The sequence below is a fragment of the Sorex fumeus genome, unplaced genomic scaffold, assembly GCF_029834395.1.
Source record: "Sorex fumeus unplaced genomic scaffold, SorFum_2.1 ptg000072l, whole genome shotgun sequence".
NCBI lineage: Eukaryota > Metazoa > Chordata > Mammalia > Eulipotyphla > Soricidae > Sorex > Sorex fumeus.
The window spans coordinates 8,455,554-8,473,798 of record NW_026606129.1 but is presented as its reverse complement, the minus strand read 5'-3'; the positions used below and the strand labels follow the sequence as shown (position 1 = coordinate 8,473,798).

At 64.8% G+C, this 18,245-nt stretch overlaps 2 protein-coding genes across 4 annotated transcripts in view; both read right to left on the bottom strand.

Moving 5' to 3' along the window:
- Positions 1-55: 55 nt before the first annotated feature.
- BRPF1 (bromodomain and PHD finger containing 1) lies at positions 56-14,928 on the bottom strand. Of its 3 annotated transcripts, none has more exons than XM_056129760.1 (14): positions 14,719-14,874; positions 12,913-13,521; positions 7,247-8,206; positions 5,999-6,182; positions 5,472-5,603; positions 5,256-5,384; positions 4,342-4,651; positions 3,856-4,179; positions 3,360-3,644; positions 2,834-2,981; positions 1,773-1,909; positions 1,554-1,672; positions 1,167-1,321; positions 56-771 (listed from the first exon to the last, which is right to left on the bottom strand). In XM_056129760.1, exons 2-14 carry the CDS (start codon positions 13,509-13,511, stop codon positions 588-590), a joined length of 3,666 nt encoding a protein of 1,221 aa, XP_055985735.1. In that variant the 5' UTR covers positions 13,512-13,521; positions 14,719-14,874; the 3' UTR covers positions 56-587. The 3 variants fall into 3 exon arrangements, with proteins under 3 accessions (XP_055985735.1, XP_055985736.1, XP_055985737.1); XM_056129761.1 differs by having other exon boundaries at positions 3,856-4,176; XM_056129762.1 differs by lacking the exon at positions 3,360-3,644 and having other exon boundaries at positions 14,719-14,928.
- The window catches only part of CPNE9 (copine family member 9), a 24,833-nt gene continuing 21,326 nt past the window's right edge, over positions 14,739-18,245 (bottom strand). Inside the window, exons 22-23 of the mRNA XM_056129279.1 lie at positions 16,137-16,313; positions 14,739-14,987 (exon numbers count right to left, since the gene is read on the bottom strand). Coding sequence (XP_055985254.1) covers positions 14,739-14,987; positions 16,137-16,313 — 426 coding nt within the window. The remainder of the gene's footprint in view (positions 14,988-16,136; positions 16,314-18,245) is intronic.

Sequence of the window (18,245 nt, the reverse complement as noted above, 5' to 3'; positions counted from 1 at the left end):
CTTTTCCCAGTCCTCCGCCCTCGGCAGCACCCGGGCCCCAGGAACTCCAGGCTCATTCATTTTCTAAGAATCAATATATTTTTTTTCTTTGAAATAAATACAAACCAGTTTGAAAGGTGGGGGGCCTATGGGACGAGGGCAGCGGGGACAGGCTTTTTGTTTAGTACCAAATGACTCTGGCGCGACCCGGAAACGCAGTTACAAATGAGAATAATTTAAATTCTCCGCTAATTACAGTATTTACAACAGCGGGGGAGGGGGTCACCTGGTGCCCCTCTTCCGGGCTGGACAGACATCAGTCCCACTGCTAGGCTGGGCAGATGCCGGCGCGCAGCCTGCGGCCCCGGGCAGGAGCAGGTGGCGCCGGTGGGGCAGCCTGTGCCGCAGCGTCCCGCCCCGGGCCCCACCGCGCTGCACGCGACCGAGGTCTCAGCCTTCTGGCCTGCGGACCTGCCCCTCTCCGGCGCTGGGAGTGTCCGGTACAGTCCAGCTGCACTCGGGGCAGGCGCGACCTCCCCCACCCGCTTCCCCTGAGACTGGCCCCAAGACCAGGAATGAGTCAGTGCAGAGGTGCCACTCGGGCAGGCTCAGTCGCTGTCGCTGCTGTCGCTGCTCTGCTCGCCCTGCACCTTGCTGCGGTGCTGCAGGGCGCGGTGGTAGGCGATCTGCACCGACTTGCGGATGTTGGACTTGCGGCCCTCCAGCATCTTCTCCTTGTCCAGGTCCTGGTTCACGCCCAGAGGAACCAGCTTGGTCCTGGGCAGCCACTGCCTGTGGGGCAAGGCAAGGCACAAAGTCACAGCCGGGAGTCCCTGCCCGGTGCATGATCACGTGGTAAGGGTCAGCATGGGGAACGAGGGGCGGGGGGGGGGGGGGGGGGGGGGGACACGGGGGGACGACCCCCACCTAGCCCAAGCTAGTCTCCTGCTTCCCAGGCTCCGACAATCAGCAAGCACGTGACCCGCGACAGTGTGCCAGGGCACAGACTCCGCCGCTGTAAACCCACCGAGGCAGAGGTGGGAAACTCTGAGCCAAGAAGCCCCGCCCCCACCCCAGAGCCAACTCCATATGGTCCCTGGTTTCTAGTCAGTGGCCCGCCCAGGGGTCATCTGTGGCTGCAAGTCACCCGAAGGCGTCACCCGAAGGCTCCCCCCGGCCGTGCATACCAGGTTCGCTTGTTGTCAAAAAAGAGGACGAGGTAGAGATGCTCTCGGGCTTCCTGGGTCATCTGCTCCCCAAGTTTCAGCACCTCCAGCGGTGGCACAGGGATGGGCACCCCATGATGGAACATGCCTTCCCGGGGCATCTTTGGGTCAATGATCTGAGGGTACAACAGGAGGCTGGTGGGGCTCAGTCCCCGTGCTCCGCAGTACTCCTCACCCACAGACTCGCGTGCAGAACGGAGGCGGGAAGGTGCCCCAGCCTCCATCCTTGCCACGCTGCACTTCTCCAGAGCCCGAGGGGCAGGGAGGGAGAACGCTGGGTGCATGACCTGGGGGCAACACCATTGGCCTGTGCCCGGTGACTGACGAGAAGGCCAAGGAGCCACGTACCAGAGCTGGGTAGGACGGGTACCCTCGGCACTTGGCCCACACCAGGTCCAGAGCGTCCAGCGGGGAGTCCTCGTCCTCTGACAACCAGCCAGCTCCCCGGCTCAGATTCTTCCTCACCACTTCACAGGAACAGGGGGAGGGGCGCATCAGCAATGGGGGGGGGTGGCTGGCCCCCGTGCCCCTGGCCCCCTCCCCCCGGCCTCGGGCAGGGGTACTCACTGCTGTGGGCCACGCTGCGGCCCGCGCCCACCGAGTAGGCCTCATTCTCGGTGCCTGAGGTATCCTCGCTGCTGTCCTCCGGGAAGGTGCCCCTGGAGAAGGAGGGCTTCCCCCGGCCCTGCTTGGAGGGTGTCGTGCTGCGGACAAGACGAGCGCTCAGCCCACGGGGAAGAGCGGGGACCGCCATGCAGGACGCCCTCTTCTGTTCTCTACGGGGGGACCACAACACAGCACGGGGGGCTAGGCCGTGTCTCTGGCCCCACTGGCCCCTCCTTCAACCCCTGGGGTCAGGCTGTGACAGTACAGTGCCTGGGGCACTTGCACTGCAAGTGAGGACTACCTGGGTCCCATCCCCGGCACCCAGCCCAGTCTGCTGAGCCAGGAGTAAGCGCTGAGCACCGCTGGGTATGCCCCCCGCAGCACTCACAGGAAACCCCCAGGGCCCAAGCCTTGGAAAACCGGGGCTACACGCAGAATCTCGAACTGAGACATCCGCGAGGCTGAGCTGGGCCTGGCCATGCTGATGGGGCGTCCCCTGCTGCCCTGTGCAGGGCACTGCTAGGTCACTCCGGGCAGCCTGGGGGACTGTATGGGGTGCTGAGGCTCAGGCCCGGATCCACTGCATACAAGGAGAGCACCCTACCCGCTGTACTGTTGCTCCGGCTCCCAGATCAAGATTGTCTAAAATTCAGTGTGTGTGTGTGTGTGTGTGTGTGTGTGTGTGTAGCCCAGGGTCGTCACGTGTGGTGTGTGTGTGTGTGTGTGTGTAGCCCAGGGTCGTCACATGTAGAGCACATGCCAGTCCTCTGAGCTATTTCCCTGCCCCCGGCCCGTATCTGGTTCTTAAGAAGAAACAGAACCTGGGAATGCTTTTCCTTACTGGGTTCTTGGGCCCCACCAATGCCGCAGCAGGGAATGAGCCCGCCCCACGGCTGGACGCGCTTCCCAGGCTGCGAGACCTGTGCGAGGGTCTGGCCAGACGAGCCCCCGCCCCGGGGTGCCACTCTCAGGGCCCCTGCTTCTCTGCGGGCAGGGGGGCGTCGCAGGGAGCCCGGCGGTACCTGGTCCGGTCCGAGGCGGCGCTGCTGCTGCTGCTGCTGCTGGACTCTGAGTCAGAGCTGCTCCGGGGGAGGCTGCGGTCGTTCCGGTACACCAGGAAGCTCTTCTTGACTGGCTGATTCCCGCCGCTGAAGCCGTTGGCTGGTAAGTCTTGGTTTGGGGGTGGGAGAGGAGGAAGGAAGGAACCGGTCAGGAAGACGCAGACGGGTGTGGCGAGGGGCAGAGAGCGTGCCTTCCCCTCCCGGGCTGGCGCTCCCGCGGCCTGGGTCAGCGGAGCAGCTCTGGGCAGTGTCACCCGTTGGCCACAGCCTGGCCCTCCCGCCCTCTCGGGGCAGTTGGCGGCTCGGGACAGGGACGGGGTGGCGGGCAGGAGCTCCGAGGAGGGTGAGAAGAGCAGAGTGAAGCGAGAGAGTGGAGGGGTCTGCGGGGGCGCTAGCTGGGGTCCCGGGAGGCGCTCTCGGCGCTGACCCTCTAAGGGCAGTTATGTCGGGAGGGATGGCAGCTGGGCTCGCTCTCCTGGGGGCTCACCCATTGGGGGGTCTTCTGTGGATTTATCACTGTCGCTGTCTGAGCTCGAACTGGGCCGGGGACTCCTCCCCCGCTTGCGCTGACGGACGGGGCCCATGATGGGGAGCTGGGGGGGCCCCACAGGGCTGCCTCCGTGGCTGGGGGTCATCTGGCTCTCCCGGTTTTTGGGGGGCCGGCCCGGCCTCTTGGGCGGTCCAGCTGTCTTCGGGTTCTTTTTGGAGAACAGAACTGAGGTTCTCCTGCCCACCTCATGTGCGGGGGTGGAGGACATGTTGGGACCCAGGCCTGGAGCAGAGAAAGAGAGAAGGAGAGTCGGTGAGGGGCCGTGTGGGGAGGGCGTCGCCCCAGCGAGGGTCGGGAGATGGTCTGGGGGGCGGGGGGGGATTGTCTCTTCTGAGTGGCCCGAGAGGAGCGGAGAGGCCCGTGACGGGAGGGCGGGGTTCCGCTAGCGTGCGGGGGGCTTGCTCCGGGGTCTGCCTCGCCGGGGGGTTCAGACCTTTGCTCGTCTCCTGGCTGCTGCTCTCCTCGGCGGCACTGTCCGTCTGCCCGTCCTTGTCACAGGCGGCCTGGTGCGGCGTCAGGCTGCCCCGGCCCGAGGGCCCGTGCCGGTCGGGGCCGTCGCGGCCGCCTTCCCGCTGGTGCGCGAGCTTGCGCCGCAGCGCCGTCATCTCCTTCTTGATCATCTTGGCGCGCCGGGAGCGGCCGACGCTCTGCTTGCCGGCGTTCACCTCGTCCAGCCGCTCCAGCAGCAGCTTCAGCTGCTCCTCCGCGGGCAGGTGCTTCTGGCTCTCCAGCAGGGTCAGCCGCTCGTCCTCGGCTGCTGCGCGGGGGAGCGCGGGGTGGGGACAGGTCACGGGCGGGAGGCACGGGCCCACCCTCCCGCCTCGGCGGAGCCAGCCAGCTCGGAGCGGGCGGCGGGCGCGGCCGCAGCGTCCCCAAGCCTCGCTCCCGCCTCGCTGCCCGCCCGCGGCGTATCACCCACCCTCTTCCGCGTGGCGCGGCGCCTCGTCCCCGGCCAGGCTGTGCGGCAGGTGCATGCCCGTCTCGAAGTCGATGCCCATCTTCTCCGCCTGGCGCCGGGCCTGGCGCAGCACCGCGCCCCCCTGCTCGCGGAGCCGCACGGCCGCCCGGTAGAAGATGGTGTCCTTGGCGTTGTACTTGAGGCAGTTGCTGACGATCAGGTTGAAGTCCTCCTCGAAGTCGTCGAAGTTCAGGTAGCGGTACGCCTCCAGGTTCTGCTTCATGGTGAAGAAGTCCATGGGCTTCTTGATGTGGTCCAGGTAGTCGGGGACCTGGCGGCGGGCAGGGCGGCTCAGCACGGCTCGCCCTCCCTGCCCCGAGCCCTGCTCCTAACAGGCCGGCAGCCGCCTCCCGCCAGCGACAGGAGGGCAGCCCGTCCCTCGCCCTCTCGGGCTCTCCTTCCGCAAGACAAGGATGGAACCGCAGCCAGCACTGCCCCCCGCCCCGGGGAATCCTCTGGGAAGAACCGCCGTGCGTCCCTACACCCTTCCGTCTACTTGTCGCCGACTCAGAGCAGGCTGCGGCCGCGGGGCTCTCGTTTGGAGGAGCCTGCCAGAGCCAGGCAACTCTGGCTCTTCGCCGCCGAGCTCCCTAAACCCCCACTCTACAGGACCCCCAAGCGTCTCGCTGCCCTGGGTCAGTCACCTGCGCTCAGGCCCTGCCTCCCAATCTGGCCCCCAGGCATGACAGGGACACGCAGAGTCCAGGAGACCGAGTGGCTCCCGTTCGTCCTGGAGCCCCCGAGTCACCGGCCCCTCTCTTCACGGTCCCCTCCGAGCCCCTGGCCCGGACCTGCAGCAGGACCCGGGCCAACCGGGAGAGGAACAGAAAGGCGAGGTGAGGGGAAGGGGTTCTTACTTCGTCCAATTCGGTTACCTCAGACAGAGGGACCGGCTCGCTGAAGATGTTGCCCGTGTCCTTCTCTTGGAGCTGCTCCAAGGTTTTGCGAAGGAGGATGAGGAAAGGGGTGAGCTGCATCTCCATGGCGATCTGCTGGACCTTGATCTGACACACGCAGGGCCCGGTCAGCCCGGCCGGGCCTCCCACCCCCCGGCCCTGTCCTCTCGGTCCGGGCCCGGCGCCCGCACTCACCGTCTCCCGCTTGAGCTTCTCCCGCTTGCGGATCAGCTCCACCAGCAGCCGCGCGCGCTCCAGGTCGTGCCGGAGCCGCTGCCAGGACTTGAGCTGCTCCTTGAGGGCCCAGTTCTTATCCTCGGAGTCTCTCTGCTGGCGGGAGAGGGGGAGCTGCAGAGGCCGGCGGGCGCAACCGGGAACCAGCAGAGCCAGAGGAGGGGCTCGGGGATGCACTGGGGACCCCTCGTGTGCCCGGGGCCTGGCACAGTCCCACAGTGGGCCTGCCGGAGCGCCAGGACAGCGGGCGCAGTGCTTGCCTTGCATGCGACCAACACAGGTTCGATCCCCGGCTCCCTACGGCCCCGAGTCCCGCCTCGAGTGATTCCTGAGCGCAGAGCCAGGAGGAACCCCTGAGCCCCGCCGGGTGTGGCCCCCACACAAACAGCAAAAAGAAACTGAACATGGGGCTCCCACGGTCCCCCCCTGCCCACAGGCATGCCCCCTGGCCCTCGCCCCCAGAGCACACAGGGAATTTGACACTGTACCCTGACTTGGTCACATGGCACCCCGACTTGATCACAGTTCCTCTGCGACTGCAGGTGCGTCTGCAGGCGCCGGAGCAGTGGGACCCCGTTCCGGGACTGGCGTTTCAGCGTCCAGTAGCTGTGAAGCCGCTGCATGAACTGGCTCTTCCTCTGGATGGTCAGGCGGTTTGTGATCTTACTGAGCCTGGAGCGGGGGACAGAGAGGAAAGCTAACTGGGCACAGCACCCTCGGGAACAGGGCCTGGGCTCAGGGCGTGCTCACGTGTGGCACATGGTCCCCTGAGCACTGAGCTGGGAGCAGCCTCCAAGCGGCTGTGTGTGAACCAAAATTCAGAGGGGAAAAAAATAAAGAAAAAGGACCAGAGAGGTAGTACAGCGGGGAGGGCGTTTGCCTTGCGCCTGGCCGACCCAGTTCGATTCCCGGCATCCCATATGGTCCCCCAAGCACTGTGGGAATAATTCCTGAGTGCAGAGCTAGGAGTAAGCCCTGAGCATCACTGGGTGTGTCACAAAAAGTAAAGAAAAAAAAAAGAGAAGAAAGAAAAACTCGATCTCCCGGCCAACAAGCAGCAGGCAGGGCCGGGCATGGGGAGATGGTGCACAGGGTGGAGCCCCGGGTTTGCTCCCCAGCCGTGCACTAAGGCTGGCAGTGGCCCTTGGAAGGGGCAGGGGGTCCCCTCCGGAAACAGCCTCGTGTGATCCTCCCTCCCTCCTCCCAAAAGAGCCCAGATCACAGTCAGTGAAGCTCCTGGCTGGGAGATCGATCTCTTCCCACAGTCCTGCGGGACAGCTGGGGTGGCAGCGGCAGGGCCTGCCTGCATGAGAGGTGACCCCTCGGCTGCCAGCCTGCACCAGGGCAGCGCGTGACGGGGGCCCAAGGCAGTCACACGGTGCCAGTCGCGGCAGCGGCGTCAGGAAGCTACACGCTGACCCGGCACTTCCCGAGCCCCGTCCGTGAGGGGGGCCAGGGATGCTCTCCTCGGGCAGCCGGGACACCCGAGACCGAGCCTGGAGGCTATCGAAGGGGGGAGCAGGAGGGCGCCCCAAACTGGCGACGGCCGCACTCGTCTGCTCTCGGCCCCGCAGCCCCGGGTCACCCCTTCCCTGTATCCCTCCAGTTCTCCCTCAGGGCCAGGCCTGGCGCTGGGGCCTAGGAGCACCCGGTCGGGTCCGCGGGGGCTTCGGGACCTCCGGGGACCGGGGCGCGAGAACGCCTGTCACTGCCCACAGGAAGCCGCGCCCGCGTACCTGTGGGGCGGGATGCAGGGCACCGACACCACGGGGGCCGCCGCCCGCTTCTCGGCCAGGATCTTCCGCGCCTTCTTCATCTTGATCCGGGACTTGGCCTTGGCCTTCTTGACCTTCTCGGAGCTCCAGCTCTTCCCGTCCTCCTCCTCTTCCTCGTCGTCCTCCTCGCCCTCGCTGTGGGACAGGGCGGGCAGGCGGCGGGCCGAGCCCGGCGGCGTGTGGATGTCGCAGTAGGCCGTCTTGCGGACGCTGAAGGAGGTGCCGTTGGCGCCCGTCTCGCGCACGGGCTCCATCTTCATGTAGAGGCCGGCCTGCTGGGCGCACGTCACGTGGAAGGCCGTGTAGCAGTTGGCCTTGTGGCACTGGATGCAGGCGCCCGAGCCGCGCTGCTTGCAGATGTAGCACGTGAGCTTCCAGCGGGCCGGCGGGATGTGCTCGATGCTGTCGATGGGCTCCAGGAAGACGGTGTTGGCGAAGCACACCTCGGGGATCCAGAGCGCGCACACCACGTGGGCCCAGCGCCCGTCGTCCGTCTGCTTGAAGGCGCCGCCCTTGTTGGGGCACAGGGCGCAGTCCACGGCGCGCGAGGGCGACTGCAGGCAGCGGCGGCACAGCCACTGGCCCTCGGGGATGTAGGGCACCCCGTAGCACTCCTGGTGCACCGCCAGGTTGCACATGTCGCAGAAGAGGATGACGTTGCTGTTCTGGCACTCGCCGTCGTTGCAGATGCAGCACACGGCGTCCTCGTCCACCAGCGCGTTGGGGTCCCCCTTGTTGTGGCTCTCGAAGTACGACTCCTTCTCCAGCCGGTCCATCAGGTACTCGAAGACCTCCTGCGGGATGGGGCTCACGCCCTCCGCCTTCCGCCGCTCGTTCATGATGTCCAGCCAGATGTAGTCCTCCTCGTCCATGTCATACTCCACCTCCTCGTCCAGCTCCTCCGCCGACTTCTCGATGTACCTGCGAGACGCGGGGGTCACTCGGGGTCACAGTGCGGCCGGCCCCTCCCTGCACCACCTCGCTGCGCCCCACCCTCCACGCCTGCTGTTACAGGTACGAGATTCATTTTCTTTTTTGGGTTTTGGGGTCACACCCGGCGGTGCTCAGGCGTTCCTCCTGGCTCTGTGCTCAGGAATCACTCCTGGCGGTGCTCAGGGGACCATACGGGATGCCTGGAATCGAGCCCAGGTCAGTCACATGCCAGGCAAAGACCCTCCCCGCTGTGCTATCGCTCTGGCCCCCCAGGTTCATTCTTGGTTGGCAGAAAAGTTTCTGCTGAAGGCGACAAATCCCAGTGGCCCTGTTCACTTGTGAGAAAGTGGCAGAGCAGACGGGAACCCCAAAGTGCAGGTCCTCCACGGGAGCAAGGAGGCCGCGCCGGGGAGGGCATCTGCCCTGCACCCGACACCCCAGATGGCCTCTGAGCACCACCCAGAGTGATTCCTGAGCGCAGAGCCAGAAGTAACCCCTGAGCAGTGCCAGGTGTAGCCCCAAAACAACAAGATAAAAGGCAGCTGAGCCAGAGGAAGGAGAGTGGGCAAGGCGGCCAGGACAGAGCCCGGCGGCCCCTGGACACTGCATCTCCATCATCTGATACCAGCTTGTGGTCCCTGTCAGCTGGCATGGCGCCCCCAAACTCAAGGGCCGATGTGTTCGCCGTGAGCCTGGGGAGATGCCGGAGTGTCTACCAGGGGCAGGGTTTGGCCGAGGCATGTGTCGTCTCCAGAGGGTGAATGTTTACTGCCTCCCTCACTGCTGAGCCGCCCGCACAATCAGCTCACGAGACCACAAAGTGGCCGATGGGCCAGAGAGACAGCACCGTGGGCAGGCACTGGTTTTGTATGCAGCAGACCCGGGTTCGATCCCAGAACCCAGTATGGTTCCCTGGACCCTGCCAGGAGTGATGCCTGCGTACAGAGCTGGGCGTGAGCCCTGAGCACAGCCGGGTGTGGCCTGTGACCAAAACCGCAGGATGTGGCCGACCTAGCGTGTACACCCACCTTCCAGCCTCCTGCACCAGCAGCGTTGGGCCGAGGGCCTCTGTGAGCGCCTGGAGATACGGCTCATGGTTCTACTTCCCTGCAAAGCTACAGGACCTTTGCTCCAAAAAAACCTGGATTTAAGTTCTTGCTCTGCCACTCTGGGGCTTGGCTTTTTATGTTTATTTTTTGCTTTTTGGGTCACACCCAGCGATGCCCAGGGGCTCCTCCTGGCTCTGTACTCAGGAATTACTCCTGGCTGTGCTTGGGGGACGCCATGGGATGCTGGGAATCAAACCTGGGTGAGCCTCGTGCAAGGCAAACGGCCTCCCTGCTGGACTATCTCTCTGGCCCCCTGCTCTGGGACTTTTAAAGCATCACTGGGTATCCTACTGGTGACAGGCTGAGGTGACAGCCCTGTCCCAAAGACACTGTCAGCATCACAGAGCCAGCCTTGTGGGGCCCCGCGTGGCAAGCTGAGGCCCTCTGAGGACAGCACCCTGTCAGCCAGCCTGCTTGGACCTTCGTCTCCCGTTTCAATTCATTTGTTTTAGGGGCCACACCCAGCAATGCTCAGGGCTGACTCCTGGCAGGGCTCAAGGAGTCACGGGTGGTGGCAGGCATCGAACCCAGGTTGGCCACGTAAAAGCAAGTGTCTTACACGATGGACGAACGTCCCGGGCCTTGGCCCCTTCATGCTGACGTGGTGAGGCGAACATCAGCCGTTTCGCACAATGGTTACAATCAGTAAATGAGGTAATTCATTGATTAAATTAAATGCTTGGCCTGAGCAAGTACTCAGAAGGCGTGTGCTGGCGGCTGCTGGAGAGCCCTCGCCTAGCCAGGCTTGGACTGGAGTTGGTGCCGTGCCGACTCCTTCACGAGAGCAGACACAGGGCCCAGGGCTGTGTCCCTGGGGCCAGAGCGCCAGCACAGCGGGGAGGGGACCTGCCTTGCACACGGCATCCCATATGGTCCCCTGAGCACTGCCAGGAGTGATCCCAAGTGCAGAGCCAGGCGGAACTCATGGGCATTGCTGGGTGTGACCCGACAGCAGAAAGAAAAACAAAAAAAGAAAAGCAACAGGCAGCCCTCACTGGCCACCTGAACGGACTGTGCTGGTGCAAGAGAAGAAATAAACCAGCCCAGGAACAGGAAACAGCTTCTCCGTCCCCAAGACTGCAAAGGAGGCAGCCTCCGAAATGGGAGCGACTCGCGGCTGGAGGGAGGCGTCAGCCTTGGCTCTGCCGTCACACCTGCGTCCGATCCAGCCGAGGTGTGAGAGCCGGCGCCCTGGCCGCCGCCCGCACCCTCTCGCGTCCCTGCACAAACCTCTCCCGTCACACGCGCCCTCTCTTGTCACACGCGCCCTCCCATCACACGCTCCCTCTCGCAGGCAGGCCGCGCATCTTGGCACCCTGCTGACAGTCTCTCTCCCCCCCAAGGGCTGCGGACGCGAACGGGAGGAGCGAGAGCCCCAGCGCAGATGACTTCAGATATTCTAGGACGGGGGTTTGTGTGCGAGCTGGGATCAATCCAGGCCGCGTCCCACCTCCTCCACTCGGCTACATTTCCAGCCCCCTCAGGGTTTTATAAAAAGCAGATCGCTGCCGAGACACAAGTAACTCTGCAACAGGAATAACCACAGTACACGCGACACACATCCCCGCCGACCTGCGCAGCTGAGAACCGCCACCCTGGAGAACGACTGGGACCCCAGGGGAAGGGAATGAGTCTGCGGGGAGGAGACAGGGGAGGGGAGTGGGCTGGCAGAGAAACAGGGACAGACAGATAGAAGAGAGAAAGAGCAAGACAGACAGACACAGAGGACGAGCGGGAGATGAGAAGGGCGGGCGCTCTGAGGATGAGCTGGGTGGGTTGGGGAGCACAAGCCCCACGGGCCTGAGCAACTCTGGCGACACCCCCTCTGGCACCCGTGGCCTCAGGCCCTCCACACGCTCCCCTGTGCCCCATTAAAAACACAAAGAGGATCCAGAGAGACCCCCCCAGGGGTCACAGCCCCATCCCCACCCCCTGTCAACACGGTGAGGGCCCTGGCGGGTCCCCCAGTACAAGGTCTACGGGGAGGAAGCCCTGAGCACGGGTGTGGCCCCGAAACTGAAAACAGGAAAAAAAAAACCCAAAACAAGCCAAGAATGAGAGGAGGAGGGAACCGCCAACGCAGACGCGGGGAGAGGAGGGTGGCGCTGGCCTTGGCTGCTGGGAACCGGGCGGGGGTCTCCACACATGGGCCCCCACGTGAGCCTGGCAAGCCCTCAGCAGCAGCCCCGCTATGCCTGGCCCTGACGCCCTGAACCCCGCACATCCTGTCTCGCCCTGAACCCCGCACATCCTGTCTCAACAACGCTCTCCGCCCATCTCCGCCCACTTGGTTCTTCGGGGCCACACCCGGCAGTACTCAGGGCCCAGGCGGGGACCTGGGGACCTGCTGTCCTATGGCCCCCACTCACAGCAGTTTCTTTTCTTTTCTTTTTTTTTTGCTTTCTGGGTCACACCCAGCGACGCACAGGTGTCACTCTTGGCTCTGCACTCAGGAATCACTCCTGGTGGTGCCCAGGGGGCCATAAGGGATGCTGGGGATGGAACTGTGGTCAGTCGCCTGCAAGGTCAATGCCCTCCCTGCTGGACGATCGCCCCAGCCCTCTCAGCAGTTTTATGCTGACCCATACCCCGTCCAGCTAGGGTTCTGGACGGAAGTCCCCCACATGCTCCCGCTGCCCCTGCACTGTTTGACCTCGTGTTAGGGGAATGTAGCCTTTCGTGCCCCCGCTTTATTCGAAGCCCCGCGGCTGCACTCCGGGACAGCAGGAAGCAGCAGATGAATAAAACCACGCTGCCGACACATGCCGAACGACGGGCACGACTGGCAGGACCGGGCGAGTCCCGCAGCCTTACAAGCTGCTTTCAGGGCCGGAGGAAATCCGTGCCTTCTGATGGTGTGCTGGGTCTAGGCTGCTAGAAGAATGTCACTGGAACCCCTAAAGCTGCTGCCTGCCCAAGGTCACTCAGTGACTGATGGAGAAGGGCAGGGAGGGGGGTCTCTGGTAAGGTGGAAACAGTGCAGCTCTGCAGATACCTCTGCTCGCACGTGCGTGCGTACGTGTGTGTGTGTGTGTGTGTGTGTGTAGTGAAACAGTTTCATTTAGGAAACTGTAAGGGAGCGAAAGTGAGAGAAAGCAAGAGCAAGAGAGAGCAAGAGAGCGAGCGAGCAGGAGGAAGGGGGGGAGAGAGAGAGGGAGAGAGGGAGAGAGAGAGAGAGAGAGAACATTTCAGGTTGAGATGAGGGTGAACTGAGAATGGGGAATGCAGTGCCGACGCGGTAGTACAGCGGGTGCGGTGTTTGTCTTGCACACGGCTGCCCTGGGTTCAATCCCTGGCATCCCATGTGGTCCCCCAAGCGCTGCCAGGAGTAATTCCTAAGTGCAGAGCCAGGAGTGACCCCTAAGCACTGGCAGGTGTGGCCCAAAAACCAAACATACAAAAAACCCAAAAACGGAAGAAAAAAACAAAGAACAGGGAACGTGCCAAAAACCCCGGTTCAAACGGGTTCAAACCCCCATTCATCCGCCCACTGACACGTGGGCCCGTCTGTGCACCCCGGTTTCCTCGCGGCGCGGAGGGGCACGAGGCCTGCGCGAGAGGCCCGTGCGGCGCGGGCAGCCTTACCGGTAGTAGGAGGTGGGCCGGGGCGGGGCGTCGGGGGTGTCCTGCTCCAGCTCCCGGTACACCACCTCGGGCAGCTTGGGCGTGGCGCTGGCCGAGGCGTTGTGGTGGTGGTGGTGGCTGGAGTCGCGGCGCTTCTCTTTGTTCTTGTGCTTGCCGGACTTGGGGGTGGCGGCCGGGGTCTCGGTGTTCTCCTTGTTGCTGCCATTCTCGGGGGCCTCCTCGGGGGCCTCGTCGTCCTCAGACACCACGTCCAGGTTGTCGAAGATGCTGATGCGGTGGACGCGGCCGTGCAGGTCCACCTCCACCATGCGCTGGGCCTGCGCGTAGCTCATCACCTCGCGGCCGGGCGACTGGGACACCTCGGAGGGGCTCGGCGATGCCTTGTTGGCCGGGCGGGACTGGCGCCCCTTCTTCTTGTGCTTGCGGAGGGGGGTCTGCTGCGGGGGCGGCGGGTTGTCGTGGTCATAGTGGTACAGGTGGTACTCGATGCCGCTGTAGCTCTTGTACACCTTGCGGCAGGTATCCACGGGGCACTCATAGGGTGGCTTCGTCGCCCGCAGGTTGTGGCAGAAAGTCTTCACGTCGAAGTCCACCCCCATGCTGTCACATCTGAAGACAGAGATGGGTCAGCAGACAGTCCCTTCCGGTCCCGAGTCCACTCCCGCCAGCCCACCCTCTGTCCAACGGCCACCCTGGTCAGCCCAGTCACCGCATCACGAGGCCAAGTACCAGGATGCCAATCCCTGGATCCCAAACTTCCTGCCGCCCCCAGGACCCCCGTGAGCAGGCGGCGCTTTTGCTGCCGTCGGGCGCTGCTCTTCCCCTGACGGGTCGTCGCTGTGCCTCCCACTAACCAGGGCGGCCTGGCACTCCCGGAGGTACCAGCCTCTTGTAGGAATACCTGAGTAGTTATTACTACTCAGTCTTCACAGGACTTCATGTCTGGCCCCTGGGCTACGTGTTTCTCCACTCTCCCCTCTACCTGGTGCGCGGACACTGCACCTGCCGCGGCCACCCAAGGTGGGGGCTGTCGGGCAGGCCCCATGGCCAGGCCACACCCGGACCGGGTAAATAAATAACCTGCCGGATGAAGGTCTGAAGGCGAGCCTGGAGCTCGGGAGGGATGCAGGCGGCGGCTGCCAGTCCCTGGCGCCGAGAGGGATGCCTGGGTAGGAACGTGATCCCGGAGCCAGCGATCTCGTCGTGGACCCCAGGAGCAATCCCTGGACTGTCGCAGAATCAGCTCAGCCCGAGGGTCCCTCGGGGAGCCTGCCGGGGCCCCTGGGAGTGAGCTGGGCATTTACCCTGCCCGAGTGCAAACTGAGGCCAGCGGCCGGGGCAGCAGCCAGGGCTACCTGCACCCACGGAAGCCACAGCGACGAGCAAGTGACCGCCCGGTGCTCCCCGCGTTCCCGGGCGAGCGGGGACAGCAGACGGCACCCGCCCCGGGAAGCCCCGCTCGGCCACGGCCTCCGGAGCCCCCTTGCTCCGGGCCGGGCGCTCCAGGCGTCCAGCAGCCCAGACAAAGCTGGGTCCTGAGGTCGCTGACAGCGCCGCCCCTCGGGCTGTCACCCGCAGCGGCCGGAGCCCCGTCGGGAGCCCGGGGGCGCACGCAGGCGCGCCCCTCTCCGTGCCGGGTCCCTGCTCCGCCGCGGGCGCCCCGTCCCGGCCCCACGGGCACGGCGGGCGCGGCGGCCCGAGCCCGGCCCGGCGGCGACACCTGCCCGCGGCGGGCCCGGAGGCGCGCCCGGGCGGCGCCCACGGAAGTGGCCGCGCCCCCCCGCGGGCCGCCCGCCCCGCACTCACCGGCCACCTCGGGTCCGGGCTCATCGCCGGGCCGCCCGCCGGGCAGGGCGGGCCGGGGCGCGGGAGGCCCCGCTCGGGCGCGCCGACCCCCGCCGCTGCCGGTGCCGCCGGCGCCCCAGCTCTCCCGCGGCGTCGCCGCCCTGGACAGCGCCGGCGTGGCGGGGCCCGAGCCGGCGCGGCGGGAACAATGGAGCGGCGGGGCCGCGCGGGGACGGCGGCGGCGGGGACGGTGGCGGCAAAGGCGGCGGCGGCGGCGGCGGCGACGGCGTCTGCGCAGGGTAAACGCGGCCCCGCGGCGCCGCCGAGCGGCACTTTCGCCACAGCCCCCGCCCGCCGCCGGGGCGCGCGGCGCCGTTCGCGGGCACGCGCGGGGCCCCGGGCCCCCGGGGGCGCCTCTCGCCCCCCCATCTCGGGGTTGCGTGTCTGGACTCGGAACCCGCGGCCCTCGGGCGCCGGGGCGGGCGGGCCGTTTGTGGCGAATCTGCGGCCGCGGACGGGGCGCGCGGGGCCGGGCGCCCGGAGCCCGCCCTGGTCCCTTCCCCCCGCTCCTTCCCCCGCCCTCCCGCGGGCGCCCGGCTGCGCTAGGGACGCGGCCGCGGGCCCCGAGGGAGGCGGCGGGGCGGGGCCGGGCGGCGGGGCGGGGCCGGGGCGGGGCCTGGCGTCCGAGCGCGCCGACGGGGCGGGGCCTGGAGCCCGAGCGCGTTGACGGGGCGGGGCCTGGAGCCCGAGCGACCCAAAGGGGCGGGGCCTGGAGTCCGCGCGCGCCTAAGGGGCGGGACCTGGAGCCCCAGCGAGGCGGACCAGAGCTGAAGGGGCGGGGCCCGAAGCCCTAAGGCGCCGAAGGGACGGGTCCTGGAGACCGAACAAGTCGGAAGGGCGGGGCCTGGAGCCCGAGTGAGGCGGGCCGGCACCGGAGAGGCGGGGCCTGAAGCCCAAGTGAGGCGGCCCAGCGCCGGAGGGGCGGGGTTTGGAACCCGAGCGAAGCGGGCCGGAGCCTGAGGACCGGGGAGGGGGCGGGGCCTGGGGCCTGAGCGAGCCGAGGGGCGTGGCCTGGAGCCCGAGCGAGGCGGGCCAGAGCCTGAGGGGCGGGGCCTGAAGCATGAACGAGGCGGGCCGGAGCTGAAGGGGCGGGGCCTTGAACCCGAGCGAGCCGGAGGGGCGGGATCTTGCGCCCGAGAGTGTCGGAAGGGCGGGGCCTGGAGCCCGAGCGCGTCTAAGGGGCGGGCTCTGGAGCCCGAGCGAGGCGGGCCGGAGCCAGAGGACCGGGGAGGGGGCGGAGCCTGGAGCCCGAGCGCGTCTAAGGGGCGGGCTCTGGAGCCCGAGCGAGGCGGGCCGGAGCCAGAGGACCGGGAGGGGGCGGGGCCTGGAGCCCGAGCGACGCCAACCGGGGCCTAAGGGTCGGGGTGGGCGGGGCTTACCCGGAGGGGCGGGGCCACGTGGGCCGCTGCGGGCTGCGCAGGGCCAACAGGTGGGCGGAGCCGACCGGGCTCGGGGAAGGCGGGCGGGGCCTTCGCGGGCCTGGGAGCGTGGAGGTGGGTCCGGGAGGCGGGAGCGGCCTGGGAAAAACGCCGGCAGGTGGCCGGGGAGAGGCGGGGCTGCAGGGAGGGCGGCGCTCGCTGAGGGTGAACGCGGGTGGCCGCCGCGGGGCCGGGCCGGGATGGGGGCGGTGGGCGTCCGGAGGCAGGGTCGGCCTCTGCGGGCACCAGGGCCGGCCGTGCCAAGGGCCCGTGGGCAGGAGAATGGCCGGAAACGCGCGAGGTGACCGGTTACCCTTAGGGCGGTGCCAAAGAACTGGCGTCCGTGTGACCGGGCTGTTCAGAACTCGGAACTCGGGTAAGTGGTTATAAATTCTTCCTGCCTCCGACTTTGTCCAGCGGAGTTCGAAAGTGACTGTCAGTCCTTGGCGGCTCTGGAAGACTTGGGTGCCACCCGGACCCGCTCCTGAAACAATCAATGCCTGTTGCTGAGCGCCGGCATCTTCCAGCGCGCGTGGCAAAGTCGCAACGGCTGGAAACTCAGTATCTTCTTTTTCTTAATGGGAACGTTGTATTTGATCCTCTCTAGCGTTTCCGTGTGTGTGTGTGTGTGTGTGTGTTTGGGGCCACACCCAGCAGTGCTCTGGACCTGGCTGGGTGCTTTGGTGGTGCTCCGGTGACCTCGTGGTGCTGAGGCTGGAACCTGGGCATGCAGGCGCGTTCTCCAGCCTCGGATGTATCTTCATGTACAGTGTCTTTCCAAGAACATCACGGGGTGCAAAGAGTCCAGCAGGTAAGGCTCTTGCCTTGTACATGGCAACTCCGGTTCAATTCCCGGCATCACATACGATCCTGTGAGCCCTGTTTCTGTCTTCGTTCCTGAGCACAGAGCTAGGAGTAAGCCTGAGCACAGCTCTATGTGTATGTATGTATGTGTGTATATATATATATATGAACATATATATGACATTTCTGAAGATGTTTGCTGATTAAAATCTTGGGATTTGGGGGTCAGACTGAATAATTTTCCTGGAATGACTTCGCTCTCTGAACCTCATTTTTTCTCTCATTTTTAGTGAAGCAAAATAAATTTTTATTGAAAGAAATTTAGAGAAATGTGAAGGGAGAGGAGGAGAGCAATAGAGAGAGAAGTGTCTTCAAGAGAGAACAGAGGCTTCTCAGGAGAGGGGAAAGCATGAGTTTCCTCCTCTGTAAAGCAGAACTAACACTATGCGTGCTTCCGAGGACTGTTGTGAGAATGAAGTAAAATGGTAGCATTGCACTGTCCTCCCGTTGTTCATCGATTTGCTCGAGCGGGCACCAGTAGCATCTCCATTGTGAGACTTGTTATTGTTTTTGGCATATCGAATACGTCACGGGGAGCTTGCCAGGCTTTGCTGTGCGGGTGGGATACTCTCAGTAGCTTGCCAGGCTCTCCAAGAGAGACGGAGAATCGAACCCGGGTCAGCCACGTGCAAGGCAAATGCCCTACCCGCTGTGCTATCGCTCCAGCCCAAAGTAAAATGGTATTCTAAATCATCTACACCTTCGGGTCTGATATATACTTAATAGAAAGTTTGGCCTTTTTGTCTTCAAAAGATTCTGGATAAATAGATAAATGAAAAGCTTTTGGGCCACATTTGGCTGTGCTCAGGTGGGGCTCAGGGTACCATACGTGATGCCTGTGCTTGAACTCCAGCCCCCCTATGGAAAGCAGGTGCTGTCTCCCGAACCTGTTAGCATTGGGGGGTTACATAGGTGGAGGTACTCAGGAGATACGCCTGACTTACTGTTCAGGGGTCACTCTTGGCAGTGCTTGGGGGCAGGCGGTGCTGGGGATCAAACCTGGGCCTCCGACAGGCAAAGCATATATATGACATTTCTGAAGATGTTTGCTGATTAAAATCTTGGGATTTGGGGGTCAGACTGAATAATTTTCCTGGAATGACTTCGCTCTCTGAATCTCTATGGAAGCCCGAGTCCTTGAGTTCTCTCCCGAGGCCTCGAAATGCATTTATTTTATAATTCTCTTGGTTTGGGGAGCACCCCAGG

Excerpts from the sequence above, each read along its gene's own strand:
- BRPF1 (XM_056129760.1), bottom strand. The coding sequence starts at position 13,511 with ATGGGGGTGGACTTCGACGTGAAGACTTTCTGCCACAACCTGCGGGCG. Across the intron at positions 2,982-3,359 it reads CACAGAAGACCCCCCAATGG|ACTTACCAGCCAACGGCTTC; the intron begins GTGAGCCCCCAG and ends CCCCAAACCAAG. Across the intron at positions 1,910-2,833 it reads GCCGCCTCGGACCGGACCAG|CACGACACCCTCCAAGCAGG; the intron begins GTACCGCCGGGC and ends TCTTGTCCGCAG.